The 21349-nt window shown below is 38.5% G+C and overlaps 1 protein-coding gene across 16 annotated transcripts in view; it reads left to right on the forward strand.

The window, feature by feature from the left end:
• Nucleotides 1–21349, forward strand: part of LOC110453006 — a 104256-nt gene that overhangs the window by 61181 nt on the left and 21726 nt on the right. For 10 of the 16 annotated variants that reach the window (XM_021501803.1, XM_021501804.1, XM_021501808.1 and 7 more), the window contains one exon: nucleotides 16035–16138. In XM_021501803.1, the coding sequence (XP_021357478.1) occupies nucleotides 16078–16138 (61 nt within the window). In that variant the 5' untranslated portion in view covers nucleotides 16035–16077. Of the gene's footprint in view, nucleotides 1–10437; nucleotides 10580–16034; nucleotides 16139–20349; nucleotides 21019–21349 lie in introns of those variants that run through there. The other 6 variants (XR_002463246.1, XR_002463245.1, XM_021501797.1 and 3 more) reach the window with 3 other exon arrangements.

Consider the following 21349-nt stretch of genomic DNA (forward strand, 5'->3'; position numbering starts at 1 on the left):
AGGGACAGTCAGTGACTTATAGTCATATAGTGGCATCACAACGGTCAATTGGTTATAGTATCCGTCTAGAGTTCAGATATCCCTGGTTCAAATCGCAGTCTTGTCATGCATTTTTCCGATCCTGCTACAGTGATGTGATGACCAATCTATTTTGCAAGTACTGGGTGAATGCTTGGCAAGGGAGTACCCAAACCTGGGTTGTAATTAGTGTTGTCTTTGGGGACAAAGTCTTAGAAAAAAGGAGGGAGGAATGTAGCGGAACTGAATGGGGTCAATAACTGGGGCGACCAGGTAGCTCAATCAGTAGAGCGTCTTTCTATAGAGTTCAGATGTCCCAGGCAGGTTCAAATCTCAGTTTGGCCATGCAATATTCCTCTCCTCTTACGTTATGAACATATTAAAGCCAATGTACAACTTAAAGAAAAAGGTAGAAATGTCACTTCAAGGTCATTTGATACAGTGTAGTTTTGGACTTTAACTTCACAATTAATGTTTCAGTAATTGAATAGTATAGTTAAGGTAAGGCTGTGAATTTCTGTACAAATATTTTGATCAATTAAAACAGCAACCTCAATAACATGGCATGTTTACCAACAATGGTGTATTGGACGTGTGTGTTGAAGTGAAACTTACCACACGGATACCAATCAAAGGAGATCATATTTCTAAAAAATATCAAGCTTTTAAATCCGTTCTTGAATAGGAATGTTCCTGAGGTATTAGGGAGTTTAGATGAAGGTTTTATTTTGTGAATGACTTGTAATTTTCTGTATACAATGAAGGCTCTGTTATAAAAGGAACATTGTTGTTGGACATTTGTGAAATAATAAGTGTGTATAGACAGAACTTTCTCTTACCCTGGACAGGTGTATCCGCACTTTTACCGGTGTGAGATTTCCTTGTCTCACCCTAGGGTTGAGACAGGGGGAATCCCCTATTCCTAACAATGGCATGACATCACTTTAACAATACAATGACGTCACGTCAGCAATCCATCAACGTCACGTCAACCCTGAATTTAGCATGTAACGTTATCATTACATTGTGCATATGATACACAATGAAAGAACAGGGTAAGAGAAAAAGAATCATTCACCCCCCTTGTGGGTGAGATAGTGGAATCTCAACCCTCGGGGAAAGATTCTTTAGTTGCCAAACACTCGGCAAAGCCTCGTGTTTGGCAGCTTAAGAATCCTCTCCCTCGGGTTGAGATTCTCCTATCTCACCCCCAAGGGGGTGAAAGATTCTATTAGTATTTCACATATATATATATATGATACTAGGAATTGACCTGATGCAGTAAAACAAGAAGTGTTAAAATGATCAAAGGACTTGGAATGAAAAAAGACTTCATAGAACATTGTAAATCTACTTATTTTAGTTGTAATATGATTTTAGCAGTAATCTTGTTATAGTCTTATTTAAGTAGAGTACTTTAACAAAGTATTAATACCATGATACCCATTTCCAAACTAAGTACATTTTCTCAAGGAAATAGTTGGTGTGATCTTAGGACTGCACTTATAGAATAGATATATCATGAGTAATCCCATACTTAAGATACGAGTCTACAGATGTCTCAATTGTAAAAAATATTTGGATTTATAGGGGCAAGGGACATATTAGAAGAATACATGCTACCCATCTTTTACTGTCTCAGAAAAATTTCCAAGAGAAGAACTGAATGATAGCATTTTAAATATGTGTACATCTCCTTTGACCTTTCCACAGATGGCTGTTATATCCTATCGTACGCAAGTGATGGCATGGATTACAACATAATTTTCTAGGAAACTAGAAGAAATTCTCTTTGACATTTCCATAAGATGAAGATTTTTGTGAAAAGAGACAAAAAATATCAGAAAACACTGTTATTCTCGGTTTTTGGTTGAAATAATGAAAATGACATGCTAAGCTTTTGTCTCACATAGCAATCTACAAAATGTATATAGTCTTTTCAAACAATTCACTTTTTTGATAACATACATATCACCTAAATTTAAAAAAAAAATATGAATTTGCTTTATACAACGAAACTTGAAAATAACATTAACTTCTTGTTTGTGATGTTTGGTAGGAAGATAAAATGTTTCAGTTTTCAAACCAAATAACATCAGAAAGACCCTTCAATTTAAAAAAAATAATGAATTTGCTTTATACAACGAAACTTGAAAATAACATTAACTTCTTGTTTGTGATGTTTGGTAGGAAGTTAAAATGTTTCAGTTTTCAAACCAAATAACATCAGGAAGACCCTTTTGAGTTTTATAAGTTTATGAACTTACCAGCTGTGTGAGCGTGAATGTTGTGTTGGAGTATAGTAAGTACTCTATACTGTCAATGATAGTCTGGCTATAATTTATCATCTCCTAGCTGTAACATTGAGTCCTGTGTAGGAATGTTGCAATGATAAACACATTTCACAAACAAAAAAGGCCATTTGAAGACCTGCCGGCTGTGGAGACTGATAAGACAACTTTCATATGTAGGCAAGTAATCTGTGTTGATGGCATGACCTTTATAGGTTCCGGGGTTAGCTTATCTCTGGCTTCAGAGGCTGGGCCAAAACAAAGGATCCTAGAGGTCTGGCTCAGAGAAAGTCCTACCAACATAATACAAATAAGTACAGTGGCCTAACACTCTCAGTTACACAGGATATCACCAAATATATGGAATTGTCATCAGGTCAGTTAGAAAGGATACATGACAGCTTTGTACTTGTGAATTCAAAATGGTTATTGTCTAATGCAAAATTGTATTAATATCATAGCCTAAAAGTACATTTGTATCATTACTAAACCTTCATAAGTAGACGGCAAGATCTGAAGGATTGTAACTTTTGTAAAAAGGAGACAAGGAAGAATAAAACTACTAACTGTCATATAAGTAAATACAGACATAAGAAGCTTTGTGTAACATGTTTGTGTCCTTGTGTATGTTCAGGTTTGTATCTCTATTTCTGATGCTGTGATAGGATTTAATAGGACAAACTAAGGAGGTCCCCTAGTCTCTGACAAGGTCCAGGACAAGATGGTTTTCCTGGCTCTTAACACATTCACCCCTGAAGACTCATTTGAACTCTTCCAAATCAAAGGTTGGAATAGACCATCATGAAATTTCAGGGGTTAATGAGTTGAGGACAAACAAGGATGGTCTTGCAGGTTAATTATCACAGGGGTTTAGGAGAGAATTATAAGCTTACCCTTCTTCACAAGGCCCGTTACCAATCCTTACATTGGTATTTACCAGTTCAGTGTTGTAATCTGGGGATGACAGCTAACTATAGGACTAATGAATGTTTTGAAACACCATTAAGGTTTCTGCTCTATACTGGTAGCTATATCTTTTTTATTGAAAAGAATAAGGGTCTGTTGCTAGATCTGATACCGAAATGAAATAACATTACTCTTACCTCAGAAGTTGGGGGCATACAATTTTAAATGCTTCATGAATTGCAAAGGTTTGACCTTGTGTATGCCACTGGTGACATATGGTACCATTACAAAGCCCTTGACTACAGACTTGACAAAATCGCTCAAGGACTCGTACAACTAAATCACTCACTACAAAGGGTTTGGCTGCTGCATTAATATTTAAGGTTCAAAGCTAGTGACAATTGTCAGGATTTATAGACACCTACCTGACAAAGACTGAAAATATTTTTTGTTTTGTGTAGGTTTGATGGTAGAAAAATACATTTCCAGGCTCCAGATATCGACAACTGGAAGTTTAAATGGTGACTTAGGATCAGAAAAAACACCCTTCCTTTTTATATGTACTCCTTTGTCAATCGGTCACACAGATTTTAAAATGTGCTATCACCATTTATTATGTTTTTGACAATGTGATGATCGTTATCACTTTAAGAGTTTTGGAATGGACCAATGAAAATGGTACTTTCTAGTCACTGCATTCAAACTGCAGATTTTCTTTTCAGGTGTGGATGTGGATGGAGTGATGATAGAATAAATGGCTGTTTTGTTACACCTTTGCTACACTCACCTTAATATTAACTTACCAACACAATTATTGAGCAAAGTTTTATTGGCAAATCTTACCAGGCAATAGGGGAAAATGTTGAAACTGAATTTAGTAGCCTATTTGACATGGTGTACAGCCTTGCTGTCAAGCATGATGTCATTAGAATATTGTGCCAAAGATTACAATTTAGTTCTGTCACTTTGTTAATGAAGTAATACTTTTAATATTGTAGGTGCTTTAAAAATATAATACATAGAAACTTGAATGATTTTCCTATTGAATACCATATACAGGTTTATATATATCTATCACTCAATGCAGAATTCAGGGCAATAATATAGGCTGACCTTTTAAACCTTACCCATGAATCTTAATGAATACAATGGAATAAAAACAGTAAGCATGAACTCTTATTCATTTAAAGATAAGCAGGTTAGTGTTAAGGACTCGTGGTACTTTCAGATGCGTGCCAGAGGTCACTTTACTTATAGTTGTGGTGGCCTTTTTAAACAGGTAGTTTTCTTACATTTTCTTTCTAATGACATTAAAGAAAGTTGCGAGTAATCAATGTTTCCTGCTAAATGAAGACAAGTAGTTAAATAAGAGGCAAGAACCCTATACAATTTCAGATTAAATGGTCAAAGGTCAAGGTTATTGTGATCCGTCTGCAATTTCACAAATGCTGCTCAGTGTAACGAAATTCTGTATTTCAAGTTTTTCCACAGGAGTTCAGGAAATGTTAAGTTATGTGAATTTCCTGAATTTCAGTAAGTTCTTTCCATTAGAAAACCTTAAGGAAGGAATCTGTTAATAAAAAGAGTAACAGAACAGTATACTGTAAACCTGGGACTCAGTCACTACAACATTGACCTTTTAGCATTAAAATGTATTCAGACACCTTAATATTGACTTGAAAATAGTTTAAGCTACTCATTCTGTGCTCCAAAATTCCTAGTCAAGGGCACCTTACCTCATTACTTTAGAGTACATTCAAGTCAGTTTGTGCAATTTGTGTTCGCCTACTCGTATTATTGTTCTCACAAGTCATATAGAGTGACACAAGCAAGATGAAGGGGTATTATTTATCAGAGGACTTCATGTTTCTCAGAACTACTCACAGAAGTCCAAATTGGAATTCAACCATCATTTGTCTTGTCACACCTCCAGTATGTAAAGACAATTCTAATGTTAATGTCTTCATGTCAAACACACCTGAGCCCTTTATGAGAATAGGATAGCATACATGTTACTATATCGGTATAAAATATATAGAAAATTTGTCTTGGGACTAATTTTACTGATATAATTAATGCAGAACTTATTTGATTACAACATTTGTCTTGATGAGTTCTGATTGTGAATATGAAATAACACATTGGCTAGTGCTAATTATTGGATCAATTGTTTTAAGCATTCCTTGCAACTTCCAAATGTAACAAACGAACACTGCGATATCTATCTGTGTAATGGTGTAATTATATAATGGGAAGTCAATCGTTGAAATTGGGATGGAACATTTTTGTACGGAAGCCGTTGAGATTTATTTGAATGTTAGCGGTGGTGCATCCTCTGTGGATCTGTGGGTTACAGTATCTGTGTGAGTTATTGGCAGTGTTAATGATGGAGCAGATGATTGCATGCCGAACTATCATAGGACATTTGTTAGCAGCTAGCTTGGAAACGTTCACTTTGAACTTGATTATAGCGTGTCTAGTGATGTGGACATTGTCAAAGCTGGCAAGTGTGTATATCAAACTCAAACAACGTCGGCAAACTCTATGGAAATGAATTGAATGCATTGAGGAAATTAATTTATCCCGTTTTTGTTTTATGCTTACGTTAGCAGTCTGCATTGGGGTATACGTAGTAGAGTGAATGGGATGGGTGAGTAATCCTGTCTATGGTCATTAAAACACTCAACAGAGATGTGGGAATCAGTGTTCTTTGGTAGTCAATGTAACGTAGATCTTAGCTGCTAAACGTGTTGATTCTGGTGACAACGTGCGGACATCAGACCGTTGGCTGCCCCTCCTTACCTAGTGTCTCCCCTCTAACATTGCCAGGGTCATGGCGATACTGCTATGAGTTCATCAGTACCTAAACCTGGAAGTTACCTCCGAAACAAAATGTGGTTTCATTCCTTAAGCTATTGCATCAGTGTGATAAAATGTGTTTTTTTTCAATAAATGTGGTCTAATTGTGTTTAGAAAATTAAATTACATCTGTATTCAATTTATTGGAATAGTTGTATAACTACTGATTAAATTGATTAAACAGGGAAGTAAAAGTGGTTTAATGCACCCAAATAAACTGTTGACAGGGTCTATATTCTGTAAGGTGGTGTATTATAGATTGTATTGTATGTGCTTCTTGTGATCTATCTTGAGGGGATGACTTGACCAGGACTATGTACATGGGACTTTGGTTAACATACACTGTCAGCTTTATTGTTTGATTGAGTGTTATCAGGTAAATTGTCTGAAGCATCAAGGTCTGTTGTTAAATGAAGTGGGTGCTTTCTCCTAGCATTTATTCTGTTGTTTTGAATGATTAATGATTAATCATTCAAAACAATTGGCTAAGTTTCAGATCTCAATATATGACACGGGTTTAATTCTGTGGTATGGTAAATAAAATATCGATTGGATTTTTCAGTTAAAGTAAAATAAACCTTAAAAATCCTCATAACATTGTGTTACCATGATACAATGGGTATTGGTCACTGTCAGCTCCGCTGCTTTATATGGCCGGCACCTGACACAACACCATGTGGTCACCTGACAGGATAGCCTGGCATAGCAGACTCATGGGAATAGTCACATGACCAGGAAATTAAGCCTGTCCCTTTGTCGATCTGTTTACTTTGTTAGTAATTATTCAACTGGCTGTGAAATGGTCTGGTATAGAAAGGTAATAAAATTCAGTGACATTAATCAATATACATATCATTGTGATCAAATTCCTAATCGAGAGGAGATGCATCTGATTGATAAGAAGACATATGTATTATTGGTTATCATGCTGTGATGTCGTTATAGAGAGAACACCTATATCTAGTGAAAGTAGTTTTACATGTTGTTTGATATTTTATCATGATCACATATGCAGTATTTTATAAAAGTCAAGGAAAATATAGAGGAGAAGGCTGTAATGATACAAACATACAAAGCCAAACAGAGGGCAGACAAATTAGCATCCTAGTTTTCAGTGTTAAAGAGAGACAAAAGGACCCAACTGAATCATACTCCAAACATCTTCTTGTGCTGCCGTAATTTGTGTAGCAGAATGTTAGTATTCGGCCCTGTATCGCAGAAGATATAAAAGAAACAGTGAAGGGAAGACTAAAAAGTGTGTTAAGTATCATATATAGGTATACTGGCGTTAAGTGAGGTAGCAAAGGAAGCAAAAGGAGCATACAATGAAACTATACTGAAGGATGGGGTACTATAATATCACTTGTGACTCGCAGTTAAGTATATGATAATCTGCTGGGAACAGGAGGGTTAATTGAAATTGGCAAGATTGTGTTTCATTAGAGAAGACATTGTCATTCACCATAAAACTGTAATTTGGAGAAGTTTAAGATAGCAATACATAAAATTCCATTTCAAGTCTGTTGGGTAAACTTTGTGTCGTTTGTGATAAGCTGTGTTTTTAACAGACAAAAGCAGAAGACCCATAAAACAGGTATCCATCTTGTGTGCTCAATAAACACACTGTTTCTATAAGGCATATTAGCTTGGATTACATAATGTTCTAGCTTTTAATTGACCTTCAGAAGGTTGTTAAGATTTCTTTCTTTAATGAAGTCAGTCATAAGGGACTGAAGACAATGTGATTTCCAAGTAAGAAACGGAAGCAAGGTCACAAGAGAGGATGGACATTTTGATATTTCATTGAATGGATTCGACTTTTATCACATTAAATGTTGGTACTTGAAGATAATACTGCTTCTATGGGTAGATCATTTTAAGCATTTACAAACTTGGTATATTTCTCCTTTTCTTTGCATTTTTATGTCCTTCTGCTTTAACCTGTGTATGTTAATTATGTCACACGGAGCAGGCCTTGTGTTGCTAAGTGTAACCATTGATTATTTGTATGTATAACGGGCATTGTGTTTTGCATAGGAAGCAGGTTCATTAGGAGAACTTATGAACAGTTATTTTTACCTCATTACCCTCAAAGGGAGAACTTTGACAGGGTAATTTGAATTCATGAACTTATAATATGATTTAAACGACAGTCAAAAATTATGTGACATGATCATATGCAAATATGCAACATGGAAAGAGAGGCCTGCAAAAAAAATGTCAAAATGTTCAGGTTAATTAAGTAAAATATTGAAAACCAATGTTTAATCGCTTACGCTAAGATGAAACTCTACAACTATTTACAGTTGTTTATCTTGTTTCTCTAACTCTAAGCATGAAATTTTTGAATTTCTAAAAGACAGTCTATAAAATCTTATGTCTTTTGAAGTTATAAAATTAGATAACAGGATAAGGCTAGATAAGGATAGACAAGGCTGTCGTTTACAATAGATATTTGTATGAAGATATATGGGCTGTGAACTCCCTAAGGAGATAGAGATGCTGGAGTCTATACAGACCATTTGCTTTACTTCAAGGTAAACTCTAAAGCTGTAGACAGTTGTTTGGGATTCTGTATTATTTGTATCTAATGAGTACGACAGGAATGGAAATATAGAAGGTGTGTAATGAAAGTTTTCAGAAATACTTCTTGCAATTTCATTAGAAACAGGCCTCCAGTCACTCCCTATGAGCTTTTCTGTATGCTGATGGGTATGTTATGGTGGTTATGGATAGTACTGATAGTAGATAAGGTGAGAGAGTTGGAGGTGGGAGGGGCGTGTTAGGGAGGTCAATCCTTGTTACCATACACTATAGAGGGTTCTTCTTCAAAGGAGGGGATCACTTCCAAGATATACATACACACTTGCTGATTTTGTCAACTAGGACCAGATTAAATACCAGCTATGAACCAGCTTTCTCCTGCCCTTCAGAGTTGCGTCTCCTGTTTTAGCCAGGAAGATCAGCTTGTACATCCTCCAACACTTCAAAGGTGCATTCCTGTTTTTGCTCTGGAAAATATTAACCTGTCTTGACCTACCTAGATAGACAGTTTTCACGCAATATTATTCTAAAAACATCGCCATCATAACTTTATGCAGTGTAACCAGATCAGTAGCATCGTCATTAATGGTGTCGCACACATGTCCGTCGTCCTTGACGGCGTGGGGAATTGGGTTTACAGTAACGTATTGGTTTTACAGTAAGTAAAAGTGTTGGGGGGGAAAATAAGCAATTACTCCTTTATAATGCAGACAGAAAAAATCTCTTGGGATAAGCTTTTTAAGTTTGACACTTAATTAGCAGGTTAGGATTTCTCTGTTTACATCACACACAAATGTAGGATTCTATTACTCACTTCTTAATGGGAGATAACCTCGTGTAGAATAGCATGTGCTCAGTTCAAGCAGAACTATTTTGAAGTTACAGTGTATAAAAATGACTGCTCACATGAGGAATGCCCATGTAGATGATATATTTTGACTTATTTTGTTGATATACAAATGTACTATGATAATTCATTCCACACATGTATTCTGTATGATGAAATATTAAATAGGTATTGATTTTTGCAATTTATATTCTGTTACGTAATGATTTATAATCTAATTGTGACATCATTAATAACTATAATGGCAATATTCATATCCCACATATGCTTTTATTTGCATGACAAGCACAGATTCGGTGGAGTTGTGACTGAAAATATAGGATAAGAGGAATAGAATCATCCCTGCCTTGAAGGTCTGACAGAGAAATCTCCGATTCTCGAGGTGATTACTTAGTTGTTTAATCCTTGGCAGAGCCTTGGGCTATAAAAAATCACCCCAAGGATCAGAGATTTCCCTGTCAAACCTTCAAGGTAGAGGATGATTCTATTAGTCAATTTAACTTCCACCAGAGACCGCCAGCTGTTAGCTGGTGGATAAAAAAACTTTCCATGTATTCTTTATACACAATCATTGGGATTTTACATGTTAAGTTTGATAATGATATAGCCTGCAATATCCATCAAATATAGCTTTATACCCCAAACAACCTATGACAAAATCTTAACTGAACAAAAGAGAGTTATGTTTAGTAAATTAAAAATTAAAAGAGTCTGGTTCACCTCAGGTTTGTGGAGGACAAGCGAGACGTATAATTCTAACGTGAAGTCTAATGAACTACTATTATAGTGGGCCCCTCCGCCGCTGGACAGCATGCTTCAGGATTTTTCCCATTGTAATTTTTTGTTTACGCTGATACAGGTAAATAATTAATCAGCTGATCGTGAGCTAGCTGGCTCATTGCTCACTGAAGCAAGGCTCAATTATAGTAGAAATTACAGCTGTGGTTTAACTGTACGACTGGTTTAGAAAATATTATTGTAGTGTGTTGATAATACTAACATGTGGTGTGAGGATGAGTGGTGTGCTGGATAAAAACTATAGTGTAGATTTACATGAACGTTTTACTGGGACACATACATGAGAGGAAGGCATCTACCTGAAAAAAACACACAGGTAAATAACATTTTGGTTGGATAGAGATGTGTACAAGAGCTATGTGTATTAAGACTTTCTGTGTAGGTCTTGCTTGTCAATACCTTTGCAGATGTAATTACCACTTAATATGGTATCAACTATCTCATTCAGATATCCCTATTTTGCTCTATAAATCTGAAGTAAACTTCCTTCTTCTCCCTTTCCTTTAAATATTGCATTTGTTTCTCAGTTATTGGTAATTATCTGCAACGGAACAATTTGGTACATGTTAGATTTATGTTTCCTAATTTCCTGTTCTCTGATCTGTACTGTAGTGTGGACCTACTGGGGTAGATACTGTCGTTTTATCATTAGTTGTAACTGTATATACTTACTATATCCATATCCATATCAGACTGTAACTTTTGTTTACGTACATCAGTTACCATTTTTTACATTCTGCAGATCAAAAAGCAAATTTGATTGGACAGCATTCTTTCCTTGTTCTTGAAAATGATAACCCTGCCCTTGTCCTATATGACAACCTTGACCTGAGTGTCCATGGTGATCCCATCTTTGTCCTAAAAGGACATTGTCCTAATACTTTCATGATAACCCTGTTTTTGTCCCATTAACAGTAACCCTGACTTTAGCCTATCTTTGTCCCATGATAACCCTGCCATTGTACCATCATAACCTTGTCTTCACCCCATCTTAGTACTACCCTTGTCCCCTGTTTTCAATCCTATTATCACCCTAACTTTGTTGCATGATAACCCTCTTTGTCCCATGATTACACTGGAATCATGATAACCTTGCCTTTGTCCTATGATAGCCTTTATTGTCCTATGATTACCCTGCCATTGTCGTCATGATACCCCTGTCTTTTTACAATGATAACCTTGCCATTGCCCTATGATAGCCTTCATTGTCCTATGATTACCCTGCCATTGTCGCCATGCTTACCCTGTCTTTATACAATGATAACCTTGCCATTGTCCTATGATACCCTTCATTGTCCTATGATTCCCCTGCCATTGTCGCCATGATAACCCTGTCTTTATCCAATGATACCCTTGCCTTTGTCCTATGATTACCCTGCCATTGTCGCCATGATAACCCTGTCTTTATACAATGATAACCTTGCGATTGTCCCATGATAACCCTGCCATTGTCGTCATGATAACCCTGTCTTTTTACAATGATAACCTTGCCATTGTCCTATGATAGCCTTCATTGTCCTATGATTACCCTGCCATTGTCGCCATGATAACCCTGTCTTTATACAATGATAACCTTGCCTTTGTCCTATGATTACCCTGCCATTGTCGCCATGATTACCCTGTCTTTATACAATGATAACCTTGCCATTGTCCCATGATAACCTTGCCATTGTTGCCGTGATAACCCTGTCTTTGAACAATGATAACCTTGCCATTGTCCCATGATTACCCTGCCCTTGTTCCATGATAGCCCTTCCATTGTCCCATGATTACCCTGCCCTTGTTCCATGATAGCCCTCCCATTGTCCCACGATTACCCTACTATTGTTTCATGATAACCAAGTCCTTGTTCCATGATTACCCTATTAGCTACCAATTTAATTTGTTCCATTATAGCCCTGCGATTGTCCAATGATTATTCTATAACTGTCCCATGATTAACCTACCCTTGCTCCTTGATATCCCTGCCATTATCCCATTATTACCATATGCTTGTTCCATGATTACACTACCCTGTTCCATAATAACTCTGCCCTTGTCCCATGATAAACCTCCTGTCTTTATTGTCCATGGGGTGTTTGAGAAATCTGTAATTGTGTACTGAATCCAGTTACAGAGAATTTTATGTATCACAGTGATGGAAAGTTGGTGTGTTATACTGTTTTGCTCTGTAGCAGTTTGTTGAAGTGAAGACAGGTCCCAACGAGAAAAGATGGGGAAGTCAGGACAACTTCACAAATGATCCCTTAACCTGGAAAATAGATTGTAAATTGATTGTAGAACATTTTTCTGTCAGAATCTTCAATTACATCTCAAAATTATACTCAAGTGTCGCCTGTAATAGACAGATGGAATCTCCATCATACCATATGGCGTTAACCGTAATTGAGTTCCGATTTGTACCTGTCAACTAAAACTACAAATCAAATTACAAGCCACAGTCTCCCATCACAGGAATCTCAAGACTGTGTAATCGGTTATGGTTTCTATCAATTGGTGTTTTTTTTTAAATTTTGATGGATGTTTATTTGTGTTTTTGTGTGTGACTGCAATGGCTGCTGTTCCATGTATCCTGCTTCAGTACTCAGCGGTGCTCTATCAGGGCCAGCCATTAGAGGTATGCTAGTATTGATGAGTCGGATTACAAGTCTCTTGTAGGCACAACACTCCATTGCCAGGGATAAATACATAACCAGAAAGTGGATAATAATCTATTCATCGTAATGACCTGAATAAGTTGTATTAACTGTGACCTATGGTTTGTGGATCAGTAATCTGTATTTAATGTTACATATTGGTTAAATCGGCAACTCTTCAGTAGAAAACAGTTTTGATTATTTTACGTAATGTGTAAGAAGTGTGTGCTGATAATTCCCTGATCTCCAAGGATGTTTTGTTTTCCCTAAAGTGTTTACGATAAAGGCTCATCCCCAAATGTTTCAATTCATGTTAAGTATATCCCTGAAGTGTCAAATGGTATAAAATACTAAATTTACAGATGGTGAGACAAATTCCTTTAGGTAACAGATGTTATAAAGTATTTCCCTTAAGAGTCAAATGATATGAAGTATTTCCCTAAGAGTCAAATGATATGAAGTATTTCCCTTAAGAGTCAAATGATATAATGCATTTCTCTAAATTAACTGATTGTGAGACGCTTTCCTAACAAATGATATGAAGTTAATTTCCCTGAAGTGTTAATTAAGATATTCTAATATGTTTTTGTAATGAAGTGTTATAATATATAATTGTTATATACATGTGTGTATATAGATGAAAAAGCTGTTAAATCTAAGTCTCAAAAGTATCTTACTAATAGGTTGTGTTACATTTTGTGCGATATGTAATGACTGCTGCTTCTAGTGTAGAATTACATGACTCCTGATCATTTGTTATTTGGAGAAATGTTTATGTGTGGGTGTGGTGCCATTGTGGGCGTGGCACAACTGTGTGGGTGTAGTATGTGGTTTGTGTGATAACTAAGGAATTCAGTCAAGCAGTTCCACATAGGGATGTTAAAGTTTATTTATATCTTTGATAAAGATCAAAAGCCTATTTATAGATGTAGAGGACATGTTTAGTGTCAAGAAATTAAAGTAGGGGAGATGGAGGTTCTGTGTATTGGATACCTTATAGACCACAATGGGCCTCAGCCTCCTTAGACCATGAAACTGATAAAGAATATCAATGTGTCAGGCCCCTGTGCTACAGAGGGAGGTCAGCAGGTGCCCTTGGCTATGGATACACTACTGGGTGTTGGTTCATCATCCCCTCCTTGTCTCCTATCATCTATATTGATGAGAAAGTTTCAACAGTGTGTTGGTTGGTTGGGAGGATCCTGATAACAGATGAATGATACAAGGGATCAGCTGTTAACATGTTGGTGATCCTCACAGCCGAAACCCCCCCCCCCCCCCCCCCCCCCCCCCCNTTCAGAATAAGTTAAATCCATCTAAATTTCTGTTAGGTTTCTTGATCCTTTTAAGTATGTTGTGATGGGTACACAGAAGGGAGGGAGAAGGCTAAGTGGACAGTTAACTTGTTAGATCATAGTGTTACAATCAGATGTGGTATTGTGGGTTTTGTGGTAAGGTTTTGTGGTAAAAGTTTTGTCATGTCCTAACAAGAAGTTGATTGATGGCCAGTCTGCATTGGCTAATGGAGGACATGGAATGTCAGCACATCCAATTCATACTGTATCTGACTTTATAACATTATCTGCCTATTATTCCATGAGTGCTTTTGTTCTAAAAACTTTTAAAATAATAGTTGCTTTTATTCATGATTGAACGAAACATTTTGATTTGCTGGTAATCAGCTGTGACAGTTGTCTTGATCCACCAGCTGTCTGTATGACAATGAAGCTGAGACAGTTACTGTCCCCTGGGCAAGCCAATCTATCAATGACAGAGAATCGTTATAAAACATATTGTACTGAAACAGAATGACAATTATCTGCATGTGCGTTATGGATTTTTGGAATCTCTCTCAGAAAATACCAGTTAGATAAATATCTCTTGCCATATCAGTGTATTAAAAGATGTGATCACTTGTCATTTTGTTCAAGAACTGAACCAACAGAAAACCTGGACATGTCATATACATTCTGATGAAAGCTTTATGTCCTCAGGCAGAGGGAAATGCTGAAAATGATAAACTCCAGATAGGAGCATGGGTTAAAATCTAGGGCCTGTGGCTAGGTAACAAAGTACAAAATATACTGTAAACTTACTTATTTTAGTGCACTCAAATTTTAGCGGATTCTCAAATAATAATAGATCAGTGCATTGATGAAATGGCGCACCCCAAAAATATCCTATAAAGAACAATATCCAAGATCTTCAGTTGGTGCATTCATAACTTAGCACAATCAGAAATCCTAAAAGAGCACTATATTAAAACTACTGCTAAAACATGTACTTTATGTCTGGGTGTATAAAATCATTTTGAAGATTACAAATGTACAGTATTTGGAAGTCTAAGAAAGTCAACTGTATTATGACCTAAAATATAAACTTTATAAATATTACAACTATAATTAAACAAGTCATATTTATTAATCACTGTTGTTGACCGAGGTGGAATGATGCAGGGGTGGGAGGAAACCAGAGGAGTCTGGGAAAACCTGAGTGTTCCGGCAGGTAACCTTTTATCTTCTCATGTTTGATCAGGGAATCAAATTCTGGTTGTCCTGGTGAAAGTCGAGTGCGATCCACTGCATCATGAAACCAACCCTTTTTATCATAATGACTGAACACAGGACTGCTTTTTTAACCTCACTCATCGGGTCGAGATAGCAATGATATGGCATGTATTTCTCGTAAATTCTGATATTCTGCTTCAGTGCCCTTGAATTCACTGGTGTGAAGGTTAATGTGGTAAAATGGTCATTACAGAGCCTACATTACAGGTGAATTAGTGCCTTGATAATGATGCCTTGTTCAGGGTTTAAAATGGTGATTGGACCAACCAATTACAATCCAAATGATCAATGTCCTGCTAGATGTTATCGTCAAGGACATTAAATTAACTATAAATGCATTAATGTTTCTATAAAATAATTAGTTGTCTGTAATAGATGATGAAGCCCACTCCCAGAAATGTCCCGTTAAAGATTCCGAATCTATATGTGCTTATTCAATCAATTCCGTGTACGATATTGCGTGTGTGTTACGTTACCAGTACGGGATGTGCAGCAAGGCATGCAGGGAGTAGTGGGCGTAAAACAGAATGATGGTCAATGATTGATGAGACTGTTTTTACTGCTTCAGGTAGCCTGACTGAATGTCATCAAGGTGATTAGAGGGACGAAGTATGCTAAGGACTCGTGCCGTGCTACTACTGCTGCTGGGACCCCTACTACTTCAGCTTGCAGGTGAGTTACAAGTTTTTGTTTTAATTGCTCACACAGGAGGCCATGTGATGGGTGGGTGGATTTATGGATCGTAGGATCTGTAGGATCGGTGGGTCACACGCTCTGTTGGGAATTATCTGATTATGCTTCCGTTCGCAATAATTGATGTTAGATAGCTGTAATGATTGAATTATGGGTGTGAAACATGCAAAGGTTCATAATACTGGGTCATCAAGTAACATAGGGATGCACAGCAATGTTTTGTGGAAATATTGTTTCATCCATTACTTCATTAAATCGTTTATGGATGTATCTGAGGGAAACGTTCTGTGACTGCATATGTGGTCTGTAGGCCCATCCTTTCACCCACCCATTAAACCAGTCTCCCTCTAGACCTTCCCTCCTCACAACCATTTGAACCAGCCTCCCTCTAGACCCTCCCTCCACACAACCATTGAACCAGCCTCCCTCAAGATCCTCCATCCACACCTCCGTTGAACCAGCCTCCCTCCAGCCCCTCCATCCACACCTCCGTTGAACCAGCCTCCCTCCAGACCCTCCCTCCACATCTCCATTGAACCAGCCTCCTTCCAGATCCTCCCTCTACACACCCATTGAACCAGCCTCCCTCCGCACATTCATTGAACCAGCCTCCTTCCACATATTGATTGAACCAACCTCCCTCCAGACCCTCCCTCCAAATCTCCATTGAACCAGCCCCCCTCCTCACCCTCCCTCTACACGCCCTTTTGAACCAACCTCCCTCCAGACTCTCCACACACCCATTGGACCAGCCTCCCTCCAGACCCTCCCTCCACACATCGATTGAACCAACCTCCCTCCAGGCCCTCCCTCCAAATCTCCATTGAACCAGCCTCCCTCTTCACCCTCCCTCTACACACCCTTTTGAACCAACCTCCCTCCAGACTCTCCACACCCCCATTGAACCAGCCTCCCTCCAGATCCTCCTTCCACACACCCATTGAACCAGCCTCCCCCCAGATCCTCCCTCCACACACCCATTGAACCAGCCTCCCTCCGCACATCCATTGAACCAGCCTCCTTCCACATATTGATTGAACCAACCTCCCTCCAGGCCCTCCCTCCAAATCTCCATTGAACCAGCCTCCCTCCTCTCCCTCCCTCTACACACCCTTTTGAACCAACCTCCCTCCAGACTCTCCACACACCCATTGAACCAGCCTCCCTCCGCACATCCATTGAACCAGCCTCCTTCCACATATTGATTGAACCAACCTCCCTCCAGGCCCTCCCTCCAAATCTCCATTGAACCAGCCTCCCTCTTCACCCTCCCTCTACACACCCTTTTGAACCAACCTCCCTCCAGACTCTCCACACCCCCATTGAACCAGCCTCCCTCCAGATCCTCCCGACACACATCCATTGGATCAGCCTCCCTCCAGATCCTCCTTCCACACCCCCATTGACCCAGCCTCCCTCCACACATCCATTGAACCAGCCTCCCTCCACATATTGATTGAACCAACCTCCCTCCAGGCCCTCCCTCCACACATCGATTGAACCAACCTCCCTCCAGACCCTCCCTCCAAATCTCCATTGAACCAGCCCCCCTCCTCACCCTCCCTCTACACGCCCTTTTGAACCAACCTCCCTCCAGACTCTCCACACACCCATTGAACCAGCCTCCCTCCGCACATTCATTGAACCAGCCTCCTTCCACATATTGATTGAACCAACCTCCCTCCAGGCCCTCCCTCCAAATCTCCATTGAACCAGCCTCCCTCTTCACCCTCCCTCTACACACCCTTTTGAACCAACCTCCCTCAAGACTATCCACACACCCATTGAACCAGCCTCCCTCCAGCCCCTCCATCCACACCTCCGTTGAACCAGCCTCCCTCCAGACCCTCCCTCCACACATCGATTGAACCAACCTCCCTCCAGACCCTCCCTCCACACATCCATTGAACCAGCCTCCCTCCACACATCCATTGAACCAGCCACCTCCAGACCCTCCCTCCACACATTGAACCAGCCCTCTTCCAGACCCTTTAACACGCTGAACTCTGCATTAAGATACTCAAATTATGAATTGTCAATTCAATACCCACACAGTACCCTCCATTTTGACCCTCTCATACACAAATTCCTTTAACTAGAATCATTTATCAACAGAGTCAGAGATGAAGAGAATATTCTTAACTGGAAGTCCAATTTTTGAAATTTTAGTTCACCTGCTTGAAAGGCAAGTGAGCTTACATGTGTGCCCTGTTTTGGTGTCCATCAAGCTTTACCTGTTTTCTTTAAACAACTTCTTCTAAACAACCAAGAAGTCTAGAGTAATGATATTAGGCCTGTATCATGCAAGGACTAAAGGCTTTCAAGTTTATTATACCCCCGCAACGAAGTTAGGGGGGGTATACTGGAATCACCCTGTCTGGATGTCTGGATGTCGTTGTCCACAGTAACTTGTCCGGAAAACTCCTCCTTAATTAATTAACAGGTGGATTTCATTGAAACTTTGCATGAATGATCAGTATCTTATGTAGTTTTGCACCAGCATTTTAATTTGGGATTTTGACCCTTTTTGATGGAGTTATGCCCCCTTTTGCGAAATAATTGTCTGCGAAACTCCTCCTTATCTAACAGGTGGATTTCAGTGAAACTTTGCATGAATGATCGGTATCTTATGCAGTTGTACACCCTCATTTTAATTTGGGATTTTTGATGGAGGTATGCCCCTTTGTGCGAAATACTTGTTACTGGTGGGAGACTATGGATTGCTTTGCAATGCTTTGCCTTAGTAAGCCTTTAACTTACAGTTCTGGTTTATATAGCAGCGGGGGTATTAGTTAGCCTTTGGCTTACAGTTTTAGTTAGCTCAGCTGCCCAAAGGTAATTTTTTAAACCTACTCTTTCAGTACCAACAAAAAGATTTTAACTGAATTTCGTCTTGGGCACCCTTGGGCCAAGGGGGCTCAGTGTTGTATAAATGCAGTTGATGTGACTCTTAGGGCTGGAGATGTAATGGCGCCTTTTGTGAGTGTAGTGCTGCACTATAATCCCGGTCCTCAATATTCATGTATAAAAACTGTAATATTTTTACACACACACATAGTAGACATGAAGAGATGAACAGATTCATGCTACCAGGATTGGATCAAGGGTCCCTTCCTAGTTGTTCCAGGGATTTTAAGGGTTAACATAGAAAACAATTGAAATCTCCAACCCACAAGCAGGTATACACTTACTACATGTATGTATGAACAGTCTTTAGTGCTTATTCAGACATAAACTTACCGATAGATCTACGAGAGTTAAAACAGTAGCAGAGCTAGTCATTGCACAACAGAAACTTCTCATATATAATTTTGCTTTATACATTTGTACTGTTGGGTAGACTGAAACAATAGGAGGATGTCTTGTTCAAGGAGACCAGGATACAATCAAACTTATGTTTGTCTTTCATTTTAATGTCTCACAGTCTTGGTGTCAAAGATCATTTGCCCCATATGTTTTATAGAACAAACAATGCTATCAAATGAGATTCATCACAACACGGAGCGGAAACAAGGCTGTGTGGTAATCTGTTTGCTTGATGTTCAGTTTATTCGGCTTCATCCTTTCAGGAAACGTCATTACAAACTGGATAAAAAAATTGCAACATGACAGATATGTCTGTGTTGTATGTCAAGGTAGATAACTTTGTTTTCAAAGAATTACGTTATTACATTGTCTTTGATGAAAGATGTACCCTACAAACAGCTTTAGTCAACAAGTAATTGCCTATGAGGTATAAACATGGTTGCAACGTGTGACCAGCATCTTACATAGCTAGCATAACTGTGGTTTTTCTCCCTTCCGAGCATAGTTTCCCTGTATTATATGTAAAGGTTTCGTTTTGTTAACAATGTATTGTAAACAAAAACAGACAAGAACAAACAGAAAGACATCCCTTAAACAAAAGGAAAACATATTGGCTTACATGGTAGGTATATCTCCAAACATTCTTTCAATGGACATTGCTGTTTTCAGCAAGGAGTTGTATGAGGCACACATACATGCTATAGTGTATGATATTCTGAACACACAATACAGAGAATTTCTATTTTTAATGTCCCCAATATGGTAGTGTCAATCCACTTCCTCTGATGCTCACATTCAGAACATAAGTCACATGTACGTCACTGAACACATTGATAGTATCATATCCCACGTCAGTATCACGTCAGTATCATCCCACGTCAAGACAGTTCAGTTTTGTACAAGATACCATTGGCTGAAGGATGTCGTGACCAGCCCACCCAATGTTAACAAGCTAGGATGGCTGAGTCTTCTCAATATATAGTGATTAAATTCACATATTGATATCAGGATATAGTATTGCCTGAAGCTACTCTATTTCAAAAGCACATAAGCTGAAATTTTTTGCATTTTTGACAAATTTTAAAAGTCAATTGATAGGTGTATCTCCCTGCGTGGGGACATGATGGATGATACATAAATACAGGAATCTTGTTTGACACTCATCACTCAGTATAGGGAACCCATGTTCATCATTAAGTGTGCACATGATTACCTGTAAAACAATTACCTGTAACATTATATTACAACGAGGTGGTGACTTTAATATCAGGACGTTGCTGACTGACAAACATTTCTGTGAGCTGACTGTGCTGAATATTCGTCTAACGTGTGGAAACATTTAAAACCTTTAATTTGGATATGTTCCGTATCTATAAAATCAACTGGAGCAAATCAAAGAGACTTTTAAGTTTACAAATCGTAGTCAGATAAACTGTTCAGTATGGATATGCTCAGACACCAGTTGTGTATCATTGTCATCACTGTGGTGCTTGTCCTGTTACGAGTGTGTGAGTCCGGGAGTCTGGCCCTGGACTGTAGGCAGGACACTGGAAGTAGGTACACTTCACAATAACCTTACTTACATCTAAACTGACTGCTCAGTTTTGTATACATATTACTAACTCAGGAGGTCTTTAAAGTATAGTGTTATGACATTCATGTTTGCATGCAATATGCCTTTGATATCGAGAATAAAATTCAGGTGGTCCAATTCAGCTGCTAGGGCTTTAGAGAAGTACATTGTACTGTCCTGTGATGTGCTTGAGTAACGGACTCGGTCATTTCATTGGGCTTTAGAGAGGTACATGTCCTGTGATGTGCTTGAGTAACGGACTTGGTCATTTCTTTGGGCTTTAGAGAGGTACATGTCCTGTGATGTGCTTG

This window comes from Mizuhopecten yessoensis, unplaced genomic scaffold (assembly GCF_002113885.1).
Source record: "Mizuhopecten yessoensis strain PY_sf001 unplaced genomic scaffold, ASM211388v2 scaffold7055, whole genome shotgun sequence".
NCBI classification, from domain to species: domain Eukaryota; kingdom Metazoa; phylum Mollusca; class Bivalvia; order Pectinida; family Pectinidae; genus Mizuhopecten; species Mizuhopecten yessoensis.